The sequence below is a fragment of the Coenobita brevimanus genome, chromosome 109 (assembly GCF_032717465.1).
Source record: "Coenobita brevimanus isolate Jiangsu-jjx chromosome 109, ASM3271746v2, whole genome shotgun sequence".
In the NCBI taxonomy this organism is placed as follows: Eukaryota; Metazoa; Arthropoda; class Malacostraca; order Decapoda; family Coenobitidae; genus Coenobita; species Coenobita brevimanus.
The window spans coordinates 29227531-29246218 of NC_137062.1; the positions used below are offsets into that span (position 1 = coordinate 29227531).

The following is an 18688-nucleotide window of genomic DNA, read 5'->3' on the forward strand; positions in this document are numbered from 1 at the left end:
TACACATTTCACACCCTCCCACTCCTCCACGTCGCACCCTTTCATCTTCGTTTCACACAGTCCCATCACAACATATCTCGCACTCTTGAACACATTCACTGCTTCCACCCTCTTGGTTTCCTCATTCACACCTCTCACTGTTCACATGGCCATTCGAATCTGCCCATTTGGTTGGGGCCATGCCCAGGTAATGGGCCCTCCGAGGCTCTCTGAAACGATGCCATGATTATATAAGTGATTTTAGATAGGGGAATCTGAGGGACACTTAACCCTGCCATAAACCCCGGTTATATGGTTACCACCCAGCGTAGTATATGATAGTATATTCCTGGGTACAGGAAACCATTTGGCTTGTCACTCAGCGTAGAGTTCATATAGCATTACTCTACATTGAGTGAATGGATGATGGGCGCCCCCACCCACCACAAAGGCGCCCTCAACCACCACAAAGAATACATGGATTCAAAGGAAACAAAAATGCCATTTCATCTAATGAACCAACAGATATTACCTGAATTTGAAACTTCTCTACCATAAATACTACGGTACCATACTCATTAGTTTAGCCCATTCGGTTCATTTCAATTTTTTATTCTGCTATTTCAAAATTATTCTGTTCAGATTATAAAAGTAATGTATGGATTAACAGATTATCAGAAGCTGTAACAAACCTCTCTGGCGGTTGCAGCTTAAACACATTAACTGACTGAAGGGGCTGAGCTCTCACTGCTATTTCCAGAGTGAGAATCAGCTTCCTTGCTGTCCCTGGACTAGATCCAGGTTACCCTCTGCCCTACACCAGACTAGTGAAGGCCACGTTGACAAAGTCTTCATAGTTGATGGTGATGACATCCTTCATCTCTCGGTCACGCGCCTTGAAGGCTTCTCTCAGGTTACGCAGCTGGATGTTGCATATGATGTTGTCCAGGGTTATTTTACGCAACCGTTGTGAAAATTTGGTCACCAGGAACCCTACGAATTTAGGCCTCAGCCGATATCCCACCTGCTGTAGGGCAGTGCCCATTTCACTCTCATCAATGGTGCCAGAGTTATCATGGTCATAGCGACGGTACACGTCAGTCCAATGGTTGATAAATGTGAACTGTTGCCTAAACTCCTGTCAGTTGATAGTGCCTGTACGGTCATGATCAAACCTACTGATCATATATACAAATTATCTATCTATCTATCCATCTCTCTCTCTCTCTCTCTCTCTCTCTCTCTCTCTCTCTCTCTCTCCATTTATTTATTTATTTATACACAACTGTTAAGTGATGTATTTTGGTAGTTCTAGCAGTTACTATTAGCAAAGTCTTCAAAATATACTAAACAGTCCATAGCAGTGAGTAACGTGGCAAACAAAATGTTCGGCTTTAATGCAAGGAACTTTACAAAATATCTGAAATAGTATCCATAGTTAAGCCAAGTTTAGATTACTGTGAGCAGTACTGGTTACTGAGCCATATTAAAGACGAAGACACATCTAAAACAGTGAAGCGAAGATCCTCTGTACTGATGCCATTTCTGTGAAATGTGTACTCAGAGGAACGACTATAGAAAGTACATAGGTTTTCACAGAAAACAAATCCAACTTCGTGGCAATTTAATTGAAGTTATTCAAATACTCAACAAATTGGAAGACATCAGTTATCAAAATTTGTTCGACATGCCAAATACTACTGTGACTAGATATAAAGGGATGAAACTGAAAGGTAAGCGATGTACCACTAACATGAAAAATACTCAGATATATGCATAGAAGACCAAGCAAATAAAGTAGTTGTTAATTCCCGTGCCAAAGACACATTTAATACTTATAAGTATTTCGAGATTTTAAGCAGTATCTAATTGTATTAATCTCCATTTTGACATGTATCCTACCGACAATGAGACGGCTAGTTAATTATAAAAGCATTCTAGGGTTGCATATGTTTCCTTATTGACAGAACTGTAGATTAGAAGTTGAGCAGTGCATAATATTTCCATTTTTTTTCTTTCCTGTGAAAACTTCCATATTTTTTTCCAACGATCATGGTGTTTTTTGCCTTTTCCCTGCCGGTTTACTACGGAGTATGGTGAGCGAATGAGAGCCCTACTCTCTTCTATCTTTCTTCACGCGTTGGTTAGATTATTTGTAGAAGTACTTGTTTCCAAACAGATAACCTCGTTATGGGCCAATAGGCTTCCTTTTGTCTGTGTTTCCTATGTACTGCAAAAAGCAACATTAAGACTGCCGCTGTTTTTCTTCTGTATTCTTTTCAGCTGATATACTTGAAGTGAGTGGACAGCTAGGATGGTTGCAGGAAATATTCTGCAACATTTCTCTAACATCACTCACTCTCACCAATCTCAGCTCTAGCTCTCATACACTTATGTTACTGACGGACGCTAATCCCAGGCTAACTATCGCCAGCTTTAGCAAGGCCATGAGATATAGTTTGTTTGTTTGTTTGTGTGTGTGTGTGTGTGTGTGTGTGTGTGTGTGTGTGAGAGAGAGAGAGAGAGAGAGAGAGAGAGAGAGAGAGAGATGCCAAAATATTTCGAAAAGTTGTGGACAAATTACCACCAACCTTCAGGAAACAGCATCTATGTGGATGTGCAGAAGCCAATTACGTTTGGCGAGAATTTGATCAAAGACGACCAAATATCAGCCGCCATGTATTTCAATAGAGCTTTTTGCGAAATGCGGTGACTGAATAACTTCGAGTTTTTCTATTTTTCAAATTTATGCTTTGTAGGTCATTTGTACCTTATCCACCAACATATTTTGGCGGGCGATTAGAATTCCCCCCAGAATGCTTTTGTTTATTTTCAAATGCAAGAATTATGTTCAGATCCTAAAGAAGAATCATACTGCTATAAATCAGATCAGTGATGACTTATATCACATACTGTAGCCGGCGACAGGGGTCTAATTTGGGAAGTAGTGTTTGTTGAAGCTCATACCCCCTGCCTCTAATCTCTCTCTCTCTCTCTCTCTCTCTCTCTCTCTCTCTCTCTCTCTCTCCTTCCGTTCATCCTTCCTTTGTCCTTGAGCACTCTCCGTCTTCTTCATTCTCTCTTCTCCTCCCTCCTCTACACGGAAGTGTCTGGCATGCACACGGTTTTAAAAATACGTCAACAGGCAAGGTAAGTACACACACACACACACACACACACACACACACACACACACACACACACGCACACACACACACATACACACACAAAATCAAGGACGAATCCAAGGTAGTCTGTTCGATTGGGTGCAAGATTCTCTCAGTAAACGGGGAATGAGAACAGTGCTAAGGGGAAATTACTCATCATGGAAAGAAGTGACAAGTGGAGTTGCTCTGTACTGGCGCCAGTTATGTTTTTAGTACATATAAATGACGTAGACAGCAACACTGGAAATGGAAGCTACCTAAATAGGTTTGCTGATGATGCAAAAATACAAATGGAAATTACAAACACAGAGTCTTGCACAGAGCTACAAGAGGAATTAAATAAGCTTCATGAATAGAGCAATAGATGGCAAATGAAATTCAGTGTGGACAAAATTGGTAAGTGAAAAAAAGACCAGACTAGGACTATAATTAGGAAGTTCATCCCTACAAACATCAGAAAGGGAAAAGGATTTAGGAGTTATTATCAATAACAGACTATCACCGACTGACCACATAAATGAAAAAGTAAGGAACATGTACACACTGCTTGCTGATATGAGGGTAGCATTCACATATATAAATGAAGACATGCTGAGAAAGGTAATAACATCATTCATCAGACCTACTCTGGAGTATGGATCAGTAGTCTGGAATCCGCATCTCAAAAAACACATAGATAAAATGGAAAAGGCATAAAGGGCTGCTACAAGATGGGCACAAAGATTCAGAGACCTAAGCTATGATGAAAGACTCGAAAAATTAAACTTGGCAACATTACAGGAGAGATGGAAAAGAAGAGACATGATTATGTTAAATAAATACATCACAGGAAAAGAGAAAACAGACGAAAATGACTACGTAACCTATGGGTAAGCAACATTAAAGGGACACTGCAGAAGACTGTATGTAATAAGAGATGATAAAGATGTAAGGAAATTCAGTTTCCCAAATAAAGCAGTTGATCAGTGGAATGCACTACCGAATGAAATAGTGTGTGTCAAGAAATTCATAAATTTAATGACATGTATGATAAAAATGTTTCAAAACACGGGACAGTACAAGCTTGACTCATTGCTGTAAAGATCCAGTTAAGTAAGAACACACACACCGTAATCCGTCGGGGTGAAGGGCACGGGTCATGTGCATCAATTCTAATCCATAAGTGTTTTATGCGTGTTTTATGCGTGGTGCTGCCATGCCATTTACTTTCTCCAACTTGACGGGTTACACATAGCATTCATTAACGACTCTCGCACGAAGCAGTCATTTGTTCTCATTTCATTGTTATTGCTGCCACATGATTTTACTCCGTTCGGAAAACAAAGCTTGGACTGAAGAGGTTGGACAGATCCTTCCTTAATCCTCTCTCTTTCTACCAGTGCGTTCTTCTAAACTGAGTAGTATTATCTGTTATCAGCAAGGGAACGTCAGTGACACGTTGGACTGGAAGGGGTTCATCATAATCGCAATGGGTACAGGCCAGCCATTTACAACACAATTCCCTTTCTGTATGATGTTGTGTATTTGTTTTAGTAATACGATCACCAGATGATAACATTCGGTTAGGTGGAGACATGTGGGTGTTAGACGGTTTATGTTTGACTGAAACCCATTTACTGAGAGAGGACTCTTATAAGTTCAACTGAATCATCTGGGGATTGCAATAATAATGAGGTGCGAGAATTAATATCGTGGCAAAGAAATAGTAAATGATTTCCTAGCGTAGAGAATATCATTCAGCATTGGTACCAGTAAGTAGCACTACAATCTTCTCCTGTCATAAAGAACTAAAAATCTATTATATATAGATAGATAGATAGATAGATAAATAGATATAGATATAGATAGATAGATAGATATACTTTATATATATATATATATATGTGTGCGTGTGTGTGTGTGTGTGTGAAATGTCATATTTCAAGGTCAGAAGGATATCCAGTCCCAAGCTGCCACAGGGATATCACTGGTGTAATTCCTCTTCTCCCTATCTCCAGGGAATAGATAGTGTTTATGTTGAAGAGGCAGTACTAAGGCCACTAACCAGGCCTTTGGACAAACACCATTCCCATGTTATCACTTAACAGGGGTTATGATAACCACCCGACTGTATTAATGGGTTACTTTCTTCTGTTTTCCAGCTCTAACCGCCTGAGTCAGTAAAATCGAACGAGTATGTTAAAAACAAAAGATAATCATGTTACTAATATGTGCCGTGCCACTATTGAGTAAGCCCTAAAGGCAGTATTCCCAGCCTGACCCAGGTAAAAGGCTTCCGACTTAAACTTCGTTAAAAAATTTTAACTGATCTCCCACAAGAACACTGAAATGTCATTAAAGCTCCCTTGCTAGAACCACCACACCAATCCTGAATGTTACAACAGTGGCAAGTTTTCAGTATGTATGGTGTTTATTAACACTAAAATGGTGACAAATCTGATAGAAAAGTGTCCCTCAGGGAACAAATAGTTTGAGCTAAATTCAGAGTAGTAAATATGAATTAAAACTAACATATCATATAAATGAAAACACACACACACACACACACACACACACACACACATATATATATATATATATATATATATATATATATATATATATATATATATATATATATATAAAATGTACAGAAAAAAATTCCCCTCTGTTGCGGCCTGCCACACGCGGCCGTTCTGGAAAGACAAGCAGAGGCACAAAAACAACAAACACAAGATAACTGTGGCAATTTCAGGCGATTTTTTCGACGTTGTCTTCAATAGAAAGTTTTAATGGTTTTCAGAAGAGCTGGAGAGGCGAGAGGGGTTAGGGAAAAGCAGGGAGGAGAAAGAGGAGGGACGGAGGGGGTTGAAAGGAAGGAAGGACTGAGAGAGATAACGGGAGGGGAAATGGAAGGGGAGAAGGAAGAAAAGGGAGAGAGGGTGATGGAAGGATAGGCGAGAGGATAAAAAACTCAACAGTAGGAGGAGTGAGAGAAGAGAGAGGGGAAGAGGCAGAATGGTACTGGGAACGATCGGGGAGAGAAGGTTACATGGGGGAACGGAGGAGTAGATGGAGAGAATGTAAGAGAAAAGGTGTGTGTGTGTGTGTGTGTGTGTGTGTGTGTGTGTGTGTGTGTGTGTGTGTGTGTGTGTGTGTGTGAGAGAGAGAGAGAGAGAGAGAGAGAGAGAGAGAGAGATTGGTATGACTATAGAGGAAAGGGAATGATTGAAAGTGAAGATGAGGAGGTGATAAGACTAGACAGAAGGCGGAAAGGGAGAAGCCATAAGGGGAGGGATGGTGAGGTGAGAAAAAGTTAGAGGGAGGCAAGCGAAGGAATGATGTACACTCACGATCACTAATTTCTGCTCAGGGGTGCCCCTTCCTACCCAGGGAGAAGGGAAGGGGGGAGGGAGACAAAACAAGCTCCACCCGCGTCTACCCCAGCTCCCAACACTTTCCCATATCCCTACCTCTCCCAACATCCCACTCGTTATTCTTAACTGGCAGGTACTGTCCATCTCAACCTAACCTCATAGTCACATTACTAATACACAAACAAAACACTAGGATATGTAAAAAGTATATAACATAACACTGAACACGCTGCAGCAAGAAATTAATGAATTATAACATTGACAGTAAAACAAAAGTGTTAACAACGGCCATCCCAGGTCTTATGCGGTGGGTGCTTGCGTGCTTGCGTGTTTGTGGCTGCGTGTGTGTGTGTGTGTGTGTGTGTGTGTGTGTGTGTGTGTGTGTGTGTGTGTGTGTGTGTGTGTGTGTGTGTGTGTGTGTGTTTGCAAAGCAATGCACCCAACACATGAGGCCTGAGGTGGCTGTTGTGAACTTTTTTGTTATACTGTCGTCATATTGTACTAATTTCTTGCTGCAACGTATTGATAGTTATCCGGTATATACTTTTAACATTTCCTAGTGTTTTAAGTTTGTATTAATAGTGGGACCAAGAGTGTTAAGCGTGAAATCAGCTTGAGATGTAACTGCCAGTTAAGAATGTCGGGTGGAATGGGGGGTTGGGTAGGGTTATGGGGGAGGGTCGGGAGCTGGGGTAGTGACGGGTGGAGCTCACTTCGTCCCCCTCTCCCCTCTTCCCTAGGTATACAGGGGCAGGAAGCTGGCACCCCTGGGCAGAAAATAGTGATCGTGAGTGTACAGGGAAGTAGAGGAAGATGGGAGAGGGAGAAAAAATGGATAAGAAATATGATGTGATGAATTAAAATGAATAAGTGAATGTAAAAAAAAAAGTAAGAATAGAGTGAATATAAACGAGACAGAAGAAGTAATCACAGTGGGAATATTTATAACGACTGCTTGGACCTTTCCTCCCCCAGTTCATCATACTGCTTCGAATCCTGTAAACCACTGAAGCCTCCCGTTTCATTTTTTATTCACCCTCAAATGATTTTATTCAGCTCAGGAAAATCATCTTATACTGGAGAGGTTAATGAAGGCTATAGCTAATACATCCAGAGGAAATACCTCTCCTATTATGTATAAAATCGTCTGGAATAGCTAGAACAAACCAGACAAAGAAATCATCGCTGTACAGGAGGCTATTACCAGCTATCTGAGCCCTCCCTCGTCAAGTTCACCATTTTTCATCTTCCTCGTAGGAGTTGGAGGGGAGGTCTGAGTTTCTGTCTTAATGTACCGTATGTTTTGTTTAAGAGTTACGTTCCTACGACTCCCTCTCAGCTGGGAAAAAAATCGTTGACTTAAGCCGAGAAAAGCAGTGATGTCTCCAACCAAGACTGTGTTATGAGGACCGTATTTACATTTTGGCTCCTATGACTTACTCTCAGCACATTAAAATCCTTTGATGTTAGCTACAAAAGAGTTCTGGAGATGTCACACAGTATGAAATAGTTAATGGAGATCACTTTTTACACAGTGACTCAATTTCAGCTGAATGATACCGTTTGTTACTAAGTGGAATAAAATAATACAACAAAGGATGTGACTATGCCTGGGTGTAGAGTTTCTATTTCTCCCCTCCCGTTCCGCCTCTCTCTCTCTCTCTCTCTCTTTCTCTCTCTCTCTCACACACACACACACACACACACACACACACACACACACACACACACACACACACACACACACACACACACACAACCTCCAATTGTTGTCCCACATTTACACTCATACTTCCTACCAAAACACAAAACATCTCACCCTGCAGTCTACAGCCACACCTACACACGCCTCACATAATTATACCCTCTTTCCACATTCACAACCATTCAGGAGAAAAGATGAAAAGAGATCATCATCATTATCATCATCATCATTACCATCATCACGACCTCTTCTTCGCACCCAAGGATGCAATATAATTTAATGATATACAAACGAAGCAAATTTATTTCTCTCGGCTGATCATTGAGCAATTTTCTAAAATTTATTTTTTTCTTCGATAACTCAGTAAAATCTTCTGTTTCTCTCCCTTACACTCCTGCATCTTACTTACACCCCCACAACCACATTTCGCACTTTCTCTCCATGAAACACTCACCCATATACTTACACTCACCCTCTTACCCATATCTATACCCACACCTCACCAACACTTACACCTACACCAACCCTCATCCAAACCGACCTGGACCCACACTCATATCCATATCCACCTAGATCGTGACAGCAACAACCCAAGGCCATGCTCACAAGGGGGGGGGGGTTAACCCTCCCATTTGGAAAGTATGAAAATTCGAATGAAAATAATACAAAAAATGCAACTTATCAAATCAAATAAATCATTTTAAGAATGTTACAAGATAGAAAAAGTTATAGAAAAGAGTTAAAACGTTCTGCATAATATAAGCTTGAACGAATTAAGAAGTTTCAAGAAGGTCCTAGAATGCTATTTTACCAAAGTGAATGAATGGAAGGTCATGGAAGGCTATTGAAAAAATAGACGTTTGTAGAACGTACTGGTAGTGGAAATATCTAGAATGTTTAATGAGGTTATATAAACGGTACTTCTGTGCAGAGGGAGTTAATTTGCGGTCAGAAATCAGCGAGTGGAGAAGTGATGTCTCTTGTTTTTCCCCTTTTTTTTTTTTTTTTTTTTTTTTTAGTGACAGACGTTAAGTAAACGACCGAATTCTTTGTTTTACTTCCAAGGATCAATAGAGTTCAGTATGTAAATTATCCTGAGTTTGTACCCTTTCAGTACTTCAGCCAGTTACAGTACCTAAATTTACCGTGCTTAGTTTAATGGGTCCAGATTGAGCCTGTGCAAGTTATATCCCAGGGGTGGTTGGGGTTTATTGCTCACGTAACGCCACTCAGAGATGAGTGAGGCTCATGATTCTCATCCTAAATGTCAGGACCAACTTGCCTAGCCCCGGGCTCCTCCGCTCCTCATGGGGCAAAACAGGATTAGATGATGAATGAATGATTGAATGAATGAATGAATGAATGAAAAAAAGGGAATAAACTATTTTATGAAAAAAAGCGTTTCCCCCCCCTCCCCCATAAAAAATCCTGCGCACGGTCCTGCAACAACCAATTATACCTACACTCACCTGCACCCCCCACCCCACTTACACCTAAACTCATATTCATTCACACTGTTGCTATTTCCGGGAATGCTCATCGGCGAAGAGGTGACGGTGCGGCCTTATTCTTTACCAACATCCGCGACCTTACCACAAATTTAAACTCAGTTCATTTTTTCCTTCAGTCCATATCCCCTTTGGCCCTTTTCCTCACAGAACCACAAATCTCACCCTCTACCGATATATCTCCATTTTGTTTTCCCGGTTACCATCTCCTTACAAACTTTCGAAACAAGGGCGGCACCTGTTGTTATATCAAATCCCAATATGCAGTTGATACTATTTTAAACTTCACTTCATCCAGTTTTGATTACTCATTATATAAATTAAATTGCCAAAACATTACCAAATATATCTGTGTAGTTTATCGTTCCCCCATTGCTTCTTCGGAACCCAGTGTATTTGATTCCATATCCACTCAGTTGAGTAACCTTGACCTTGCCCTTGGCAATGAAATTACCATTTTGGGTGATTTTAACATACACAATGTTGAATGGTTATTGCATTCTGCCCGGACTGACAACGCTGGTCTAGAGTGCGAGCTGTTTGCGGAATCGTTTAATCTCACCCAGTTGGTAAAGCAACCAACCAGAACACCTGATAATCCTGACCATAATACCCATCTCTTGGATTTATTCTTGACAAATAATCCAGATCAATACAGGATAGAGGTACTGTCACCACTTGGATCCTCTGACCACAATCTCATCAAAGCCTCATTAGTTAACCCTCCTACACCTCCCCATTCCGAACCTGTCAGGGTGACCCGATGGCACTTTGATAGGGCAGACTGGGATGGCTTTAGAAATTATCTTGCTGACATTCCATGGCAGTCTTTCTTCTCTAGTGATCCCAATTCTACCCAGTCCCACATTTGCGACTTAATACTAGCTGGTATGGATTTATTCATACCAAGTCAACAATTCACTAAAAGATCAAACTCTCCAAAATGGTTTGATGGCAATTGTGCCAGAGCAACAGCCCAAAAGTCATTAGCATATAACTCTTACTTAAAATCAAAAACATCTGAATCACTCTCCCAATTTAAAATTGCTAGAAATCATGCAAAAGCTGTATTAAATCTATCTAAATCAAACTTTCTTCAAAAGCAAGCATCAAAACTACTTAACAACCCTAATGACAATAGAATATTCTGGTTAACTCTTAATTCTTTCAATAATAACTTTAACAAGTCATCTTCCATTCCCCCACTAAAATCTTCAGATGGCAATATTACAAATGACCCACGTGGGAAAGCAGATATCTTTGCTAGTACCTTTGCAAGAAACTCTACCATAGATGATACCAGCCAGAATGTCTCAGTACTGGAACTTGATTCTCCCGAAATTGCCCCACTTAAAATACAGACAAGATTCGTAAAATCCATCCTAGACAATTTACCTACCAACAAAGCTCCAAGCCCAGATGGAATTCCGCCAATTGTTTTGAAAAAGTGTTCCCCTGAGCTTGCCTCTGTCCTAGCTAAATTATTCAGACTATGCATACGTACTTCTTTATTCCCAAATTCATGGGAAGAAGCCAATATCCACCCAGTTCCGAAGAAAGGAAGTTCGTCTGACCCCTCCAATTACAGACCAATAGCTGTCACATCTTCTCTTGGTAAGATATTTGAAACTTTAATAAGCACATTGTTAAACATCTTGAATCCAACAACTTAATTAGTGATAGACAATACGGTTTTCGCCACGAAAGATCCACCATTGACATACTCAATCTCTTAACTCATACCATCCATCAATCAATTGATCTTTTTGGAGAAACTCATGCAGTAGCTCTTGATATCTCTAAAGCTTTCGACAGAGTATGGCACCGTTCCCTGCTGTCCAAACTCCCTTGCTATGGACTAACGTCTTTTGTTCCTTTGATTTCTTCATATCTTAGTGACAGGAAAATAAGAGTAAAAGTAGATGATGTATATTCGAATTTCCACTCAATTAACGCCGGCGTGCCGCAAGGATCAGTTCTGGCGCCAACCCTATTTCTGGTTCATATTAATGATCTCTTATCTGTCACTCACAATCCCGTTCACTCATATGCAGATGACTCAACACTACATAGTTCATTCACACTCAGACATCCATTTACAAAGTCTAATATCTCCACCTCTCAACTCAATACAGCCATCTCCATAAATCAAGATCTATCTACAATCAGTGAATGGGGACAAAACAACCTTGTCTCTTTTATTGCTAGTAAAATTAAATATATACAGTTTACTAATAGACAGATATTACCAGATTCGTACATTACCTTCAATGCTACTAATATTCCCATCTCCAAAAGTATTGAAATTCTTAGTGTCTCACTTAACAGTGCCCTCAGCTGGACCTCTCATGTCAGATCACTTGCTAAAACCGCCTCAAAGAAACTTGGATTATTGTACAGAGTCCGTAACTTCTTGCTGATGAGCAGTTAGCTATAATTTATAAGAGTCATGTGCGCTCTCAGCTTGAATATTGCTCACCCTTGTGGAATGGTTGTGGAGAGGTTGCATTAAGACAACTAGACAAAATTCAGAATAAAGCTGTTAGAATCATTAACAACCCTGCCATTACATATAAACTACCTCCCCTGCAAGTAAGAAGGAATGTTGCCTCCCTTGCATTATTTTACAGATATTTTTTTGGCAAATGCTCAGACGAAGTTGCATCCATGGTGCCACCTCTCCATGCCTTCCCTCGTGCTACTCGGGCATCTGGTAGCGCTCATGACTGGAATGTCACTCAACCATATTGCAGAACTTCTGCCTATCAGAATTCTTTCATTCCCCGAACTGCATCTCTCTGGAACTCGCTTCCCCAGAGTTGTTTCCCTCCAAATTTCAACCTACAGCTGTTCAAGTCTAACTGTTACAGATATTTTATGAACAGAGGACACCAGTAATCTGGTGTATGGATTTTTTTTTTCCCCCATTTGTTTTTCCTTCCTCCGTTCTGTTATTTAAAAAAAAAAAAAAAAAAAAAAAAAAAACACCTACACCCAAATTCACAACCACTTATACTCACACATTCAAGGGTGGAGGTTATAAGAAAGTATATGAGAAAGCTGAGGCTAAAAGATTCCGGGAAGGGCATATGCATAACATGCCTTTCCATGAAAATTAAATGAAGAAATATAAGGCAGGAATAATTGCATATTGACTAAATTTTGCACGCTGGGGACGAAGAATTACCTAATCACATACCTTGTGTTTTATACCTGTGTTTGCATCAGTTTCCATGATGAATCTTCAGAACAAGCCTTCTCTGAGGGGGAGTGACAGAGTTAGCACTTCCCTATGCTAGTAAAACAAAAAAAATCGGTAAGGGAAATCTGAAGTGAGACCAATGCATGTATAAGTCAGAGACGTATTTAGATGTGTGTGTATGGGTGTGTCTGTGGAGGGGGGCACATGAATAAGGTGGAAGGAGAGAATATTATAGGCCTCCTTGTTTCATGTATTTTCTCCTCCTCCTCCTCCTCTTCCTTTCATCTCCTCCTCCTCCTGCTTCTACTTCTCCAGTCCTCCTCCTCTTCCTCCTCCTCCTCCTTTCTTCTTTTTCTCCTCCTCCTCCTCCTCCTCCTCCTCCTCCTCCTCCTTCTTCTTCTTCTTCTTCTTCTTCTTCATGACTATTCATAGTCTTCTTCTTCTTCTCGCCCCTCCTCCTCTCTTTTTACTTTTTATTATCATGTAGCGTTTGACAATAAACGTAAGAGAGGAGAAAGGGGGAGAAGGAGAAGAAGAGCATGAATAGTCAGGAAGAAGAAGAAAAAGGGGAAGGAGGAAGAGGAGGAGGAGGAGGAGGAGAAGGAGGAGGAGAAAGAGAACAAAGGAGGAGGAGAAGGAGGAGAAAATAGAGGAGGAGGCAAGGGAGTCTATAATACTCTTTCCTTCCACCTAATTGCGAATAATCGCCTTAACCTTCTACAGACTGGGGAAGAGGAGGAGGAGGAGGAGGAGGAGGAGGGGAAAGGATGAGATTGAAAATGTAGGAGAAAGAAGCAGAAGCAGGAGGAAGATGCAGAGAATGATAAAAGCAAGAGATGAGGCAAGACAAGGGAGGAAGACGACGATAAGGAAGAAGAAAAGAAGGAGGCTTAGGAGGAGAAGGAAGAGACAGATCATGCTTAAAGTAGATGAAGGGGGAAGAGAAGAGCTAAGGAAGGAAATGGAGATAAAGCAGAGCAGGTAAAAAGAAAAGATGGAAAAGGAGGACGTCGAGGAGGAGAAAGAACTGCATTAGACCTAATTAACATTACATAAGGAACTTCCACCAAACCTGATAATGATGACACAACTACAACCACTTTCACACTACCACATCAACGCAACTATCACTGACACCATTACAAGTACTACCGCCACCACTACAGGCACTACTGCCACCCTCACAAACTTTATTTATTTATTTTTTTTATACAAGGAAGGAGGAACCAAAGGCTGGAAGCCGGCAAGATTGTTCCCTCCACGAAAGAATATAAGATAAGATAGAACCAAATTCATCATCCGTTCAAAAACCACAACAAACACCATAAATGCCACTCCAACAGCACTACTTTTACTTCTTCCACCCTCACCATAACTTTCACCATCACTGTCACGACTATCATCACTTTTTCGTAACTGAGTTCTATCATAACACAGCACTGACATCACTGTCATTAACATCAAAACTTCCTTCATTACTGTAGTTATTATCGCACTTGCAACCACCGTCATTAACATTATCGCCACTACCACCAGACTTGCCATCACACTACTTCCACCCTTATCATCACTGCTACTACAACCACCCGAACAACTTTTATTACTAATATTATAACTTCAAACATGACCACTTCTGTTGCTGCCATTACCGCCACCATTACTATCACTATTACTATGAAAACCATTACGACTGTCATCCCTTCCAGCAACACGACTAAAGTCACTAATAGAGCCGCTGTTATCTTCACAAATACCACCATCCCTGCCGCCATTACTACCACCACTATCAATACCAATACAACGTTTCCTCTCTTAACCACAAATGCCATCTAAATCATATCCCCACCACCACACCGTCTTCCCCATCTCTACAACCAGCAGAAGATCGTACCCCAAACCTACCCCCACCAAATACGTCTGCTGTCATTGTACAGAGGAGGCAAATACAGCCAGTGCAAGGGCAGTTTTAACTGAGAAAAGTTTTATATATATATATATATATATATATATATATATATATATATATATATATATATATATATATATATATATATATATATATATATATATATATATATATATTGTTATGGGGGTGTATATTTATGGTGCACTCATGCACTCTTAGCCCTTAATCACCAAAAGGGATAAGGTAAAGCTTACAAGAAAACAAACTTAACTTTACTGTACACTATAACATACACAACCAAAGAAGAAACCAGGATTCATTTTACAAAAGGAGGATTCATATAGGCCTCAGAATACAAATATAAAACTAGTTATTTCTTACCTAACCAGAATACACTCAGTGGAGGCTATGTACTCACAAAGCTTGAGGAAACGTGGAGACTTCAGTGAAATAATCCAGATATAAATCACACACTAGTGTAAATGGAGGAGTGAACCAAAACTGGGAAATGGTGCACAAACAGTGTGTTTTGTAATCAAAGTCATATACTGAGTAGTGTTGGGGAAAAGTGCAACACAATGTGACAAAAGTGTAACGTGACAGTAAATGAGACAAAATGTGTATAAAAATGTGTGTACAAGAAATTAGCCAAAAATGTGTACAGGGATGTGTGTGCAAAATAAGACAAAAATGTGTACAGGGATGTGTGTACAAAATGTGACAAAAATGTGTGTCTGTACAAAAAGAGACAAAATGTGTCTCTTCACATTTTCCTCGACCTTATAAAGCAGACTCACTCTGCCTCTTTCAGCTAATTAACTACTAGGCTGTCTTATGGAATATCTACACCCACTCACCAAGTACAGAGGCACCTGCTACCAAGGGGAGCCAATGGCGAAGTTACACAAATTACCACTGACTTGCCATTAAGAAGGCAGAGCCAAGTTATTTAAGCTTCTTTTGGCAAATACTCTCTTTTAGCTCCTCCCACACTATAAGTTATATCCACAGTTCAAAGACAAGAGGGATTTTCTGTGTATTTTGTGAGAAAAACATGGTGTGTTATCAGTCCAGTGACAGCTAAATAAATGCAGCTGGGGACCCTTACAACCTACAAAACTGATATGGAAAAGAATTTATATTCTTGGTGGCTCATCTGTCTCCTTACGTTATCACTTATTTTCTATTTCAACCATTCGCTACTGGGGTTAACTACGCCAGTAACAATATATATACTGGGTGTTTCAAAAGTCCCTCACTAATTTGATTTTCAGTTTTCTTTGCAGGTAATCGACCAACGACTTTCATCTTGGGGTAAACTTTTACTCAGTAGTTGAGAATTTTTTTGAGTCTACATTTGAAGTTTTGCACCGTTTTCTTCTGCTACCATGCTGACTCTAGAGCAGAGGTGTAAAATCACTGCATGGCAAGAGGTTTTGGAATCTGTTGTTGAAGTGCAGCAACAATCCGGGCAGTCTACAGAGAGCATTATGCACCCGATAGGAACACCATCGTTGCCACCCAGCAGAAGTTTAAGGAAACTGGATCCAATAAGGACGAACACCAATCAGGAAGACCTCAAAGTAGGCAGAATGAGGGGAATGTCAAAACTGTCAGTGAGGCTTTTGCTCAGAGTCAAGGAAAGTCCATTCGGCAAGCAGCTCCAGAACTGAACATGAGCATGACATCTATCCAATGGATTTTGCGGCGTGATCTCGAGCTGAATCCACACAAGATCCAGGTGGTTCAGAAGCTGGAACCTCAGGACTACGATTGCTGAGTGGACATGTGTGAGAAACTGCTGCATCATTACGAAAGAGACCCATTGATCCTGGAGCACATTTGGTTCAGTGACAAAGCTCTCTTCCACCTTTCTGGTTGCGTCAATTGGCACAACAAATGCATCTGGGGAACTCACAATTCTGTGGAAATCTGTGAACATGAAAGGGACAGCAGAAATTGGTCGTCTGGTGTGCCATCTCTCAGTTGTGCTGATCGGTCTGTTCTTCTTCCTGGACAAACATGGAAATTCCGTGAACTTCAGTGGAGACAATTACCTTCGTATGCTTCAGGAGTTCTGCATCCCCGAACTGTCAGCTGTAGCCGACATGCAAGAAGTCATTTTCCAGTAAGACGATACCCTCGCCCATTACACGCATGAGGTTTGCTCATTTCTGGATAAGCAGCTCCCAGATCAGTGGATTGGTCGCCGTGGTCCCATCAAATGGGCTGCTCACTCGCCGTATCTTACACCATGCTACTTCTTTTTGTGAGGCTGCATTAAGAGCAAAGTGTACGCCACCAAGTCGCGAGATCTCCCCCAGCTAGAAGAACGGATCAGGAATGCATGTGCTGTTATTCCCGAAATGTTGTCCAATGTCGGCCAAGAATGCTTAAAAAAGTGGCTTGATCGTTTCGAAAAAGATGGTGCCCACGTTCAGGTGTACCAGTGACTTTCCACTAAACTTATGAAGCCAAGTTTGATGCCACCAAAATTCTGAAGAAACGTAGACTCAGCAACCAAATTCTCATATGGTTCCTTTTGTAATTGCAATTTTAATAAATTTTAAAAAATAATGAAGGACTTTTGAAACATCCAGTATATGTATATATATACAGTACACACACACACACACATATGTACCCCCTCCACAATATGTCTACCCCCGATGTATATATGTTTCCCCCCAATGCATACGTGCCCCCACTAATCTTGCTAGGTCAGCACCCTTTCCCACGCCTGAAGACGGCGTTATTGCATCAGTTCTTAGCAGACAGCCGAGAAGGGCAGACTGTTTTACTGTGAGCTTGTAATAAACTCCTTATCTAGCTGTTTGTACACGGAGTTTCTATCCCCAAAGTATTGCAAGTTACATTTGGTAGCAGCGGTGTTTCGATCCCTCACATTCTGACTGCCTCCTTGGATTTTTAGTGCTACAACAAGATACACGACGACTCGCATCTGCCAGCCTCGCCCCTCCTCCGTGCCTCTATACCTTGGCTGTGCTTTTCGAGTGTACCATTTTTCTCACCAGTGCTCACCTCTCAAACAACCGCACCCATAAGCCTTGTTCCTGACCGCACGTGTCACCGTCGCCGACCTACGCACCTGTTGCACCTGTTCCCAGCACCTGTTCCGAACTCATCATAGCTCCTGCCCCCACGGTGCCACTTATCACTGTCTGCCCGCTGCCTGCCCACCACCATTCCCTGCCTTTGCAATTCACCAGCTCTACACCTGCCTTGCGCCGACATCTGCCCTCCCCACCCACCACCAGCCTCCGCCATCGCCCGCATCTGGTCTGCATTACGGAGCCTCCTAAGACCGCCACTCCCTGCCGGTGATTCATCGCGGCGTCTCTTCTCCTCTCCACCCAGCTGTCTCTCCACCGCCACCCCACCCTGTCGCCCCGCCCTGCCCCGCCCCGTCGCCCCGCCCCGCCCCGCCCTGCCCCAGCCCAGCTACGTCCAGCCACCCTGCACGTCATACATCTCGACACTCCCGTTTCTACTGTGTAACTATAGTATATCTTTCCTTTCTATAGAGATTATCCTCGATTTTCTCTACAGATTGGTTATTGTCAATATTCCATCTCATTTTCATTACCCCGTTTTCATCTTCACCTACTTTATTTATACTCCATCTCATCCTTCGCATTTTATTTAAACCATCCATGCCCGCACCTTCATTCATTTTCACACCTCGTGTATTCCGTTCTCTCATTGTTATTTATACATTTCCACCTACGTATCCATCTTCATCCTTTCATCTTCCATTGCCGCATTAAATGTCATACTTTCCACGTCAACCGCTTACCACCCGCCCTCTCGACCCGGAAACATCACCTGCTCATACCCCGTCCGC

The 18688-nt window shown here is 41.4% G+C and overlaps 1 protein-coding gene across 1 annotated transcript; it reads right to left on the reverse strand.

The window, feature by feature from the left end:
* Positions 1-793: 793 nt before the first annotated feature.
* Positions 794-12950, reverse strand: LOC145417107 (programmed cell death protein 6-like). Its single transcript, XM_080285893.1, has 2 exons — positions 12915-12950; positions 794-1117 (listed from the first exon to the last, which is right to left on the reverse strand). Exons 1-2 carry the CDS (start codon positions 12948-12950, stop codon positions 794-796), a joined length of 360 nt encoding a protein of 119 aa, XP_080142019.1.
* Positions 12951-18688: the final 5738 nt, after the last annotated feature.

Bases quoted from the DNA above. Each gene is read 5' to 3' on its own strand.
- LOC145417107 (XM_080285893.1), bottom strand. From the start codon at position 12,950: ATGGAAACTGATGCAAACACAGGTATAAAACACAAG. The intron at 1,118-12,914 runs GTATGTGATTAG...ATCAACTGACAG, and splicing joins ACACAGGTATAAAACACAAG to GAGTTTAGGCAACAGTTCAC.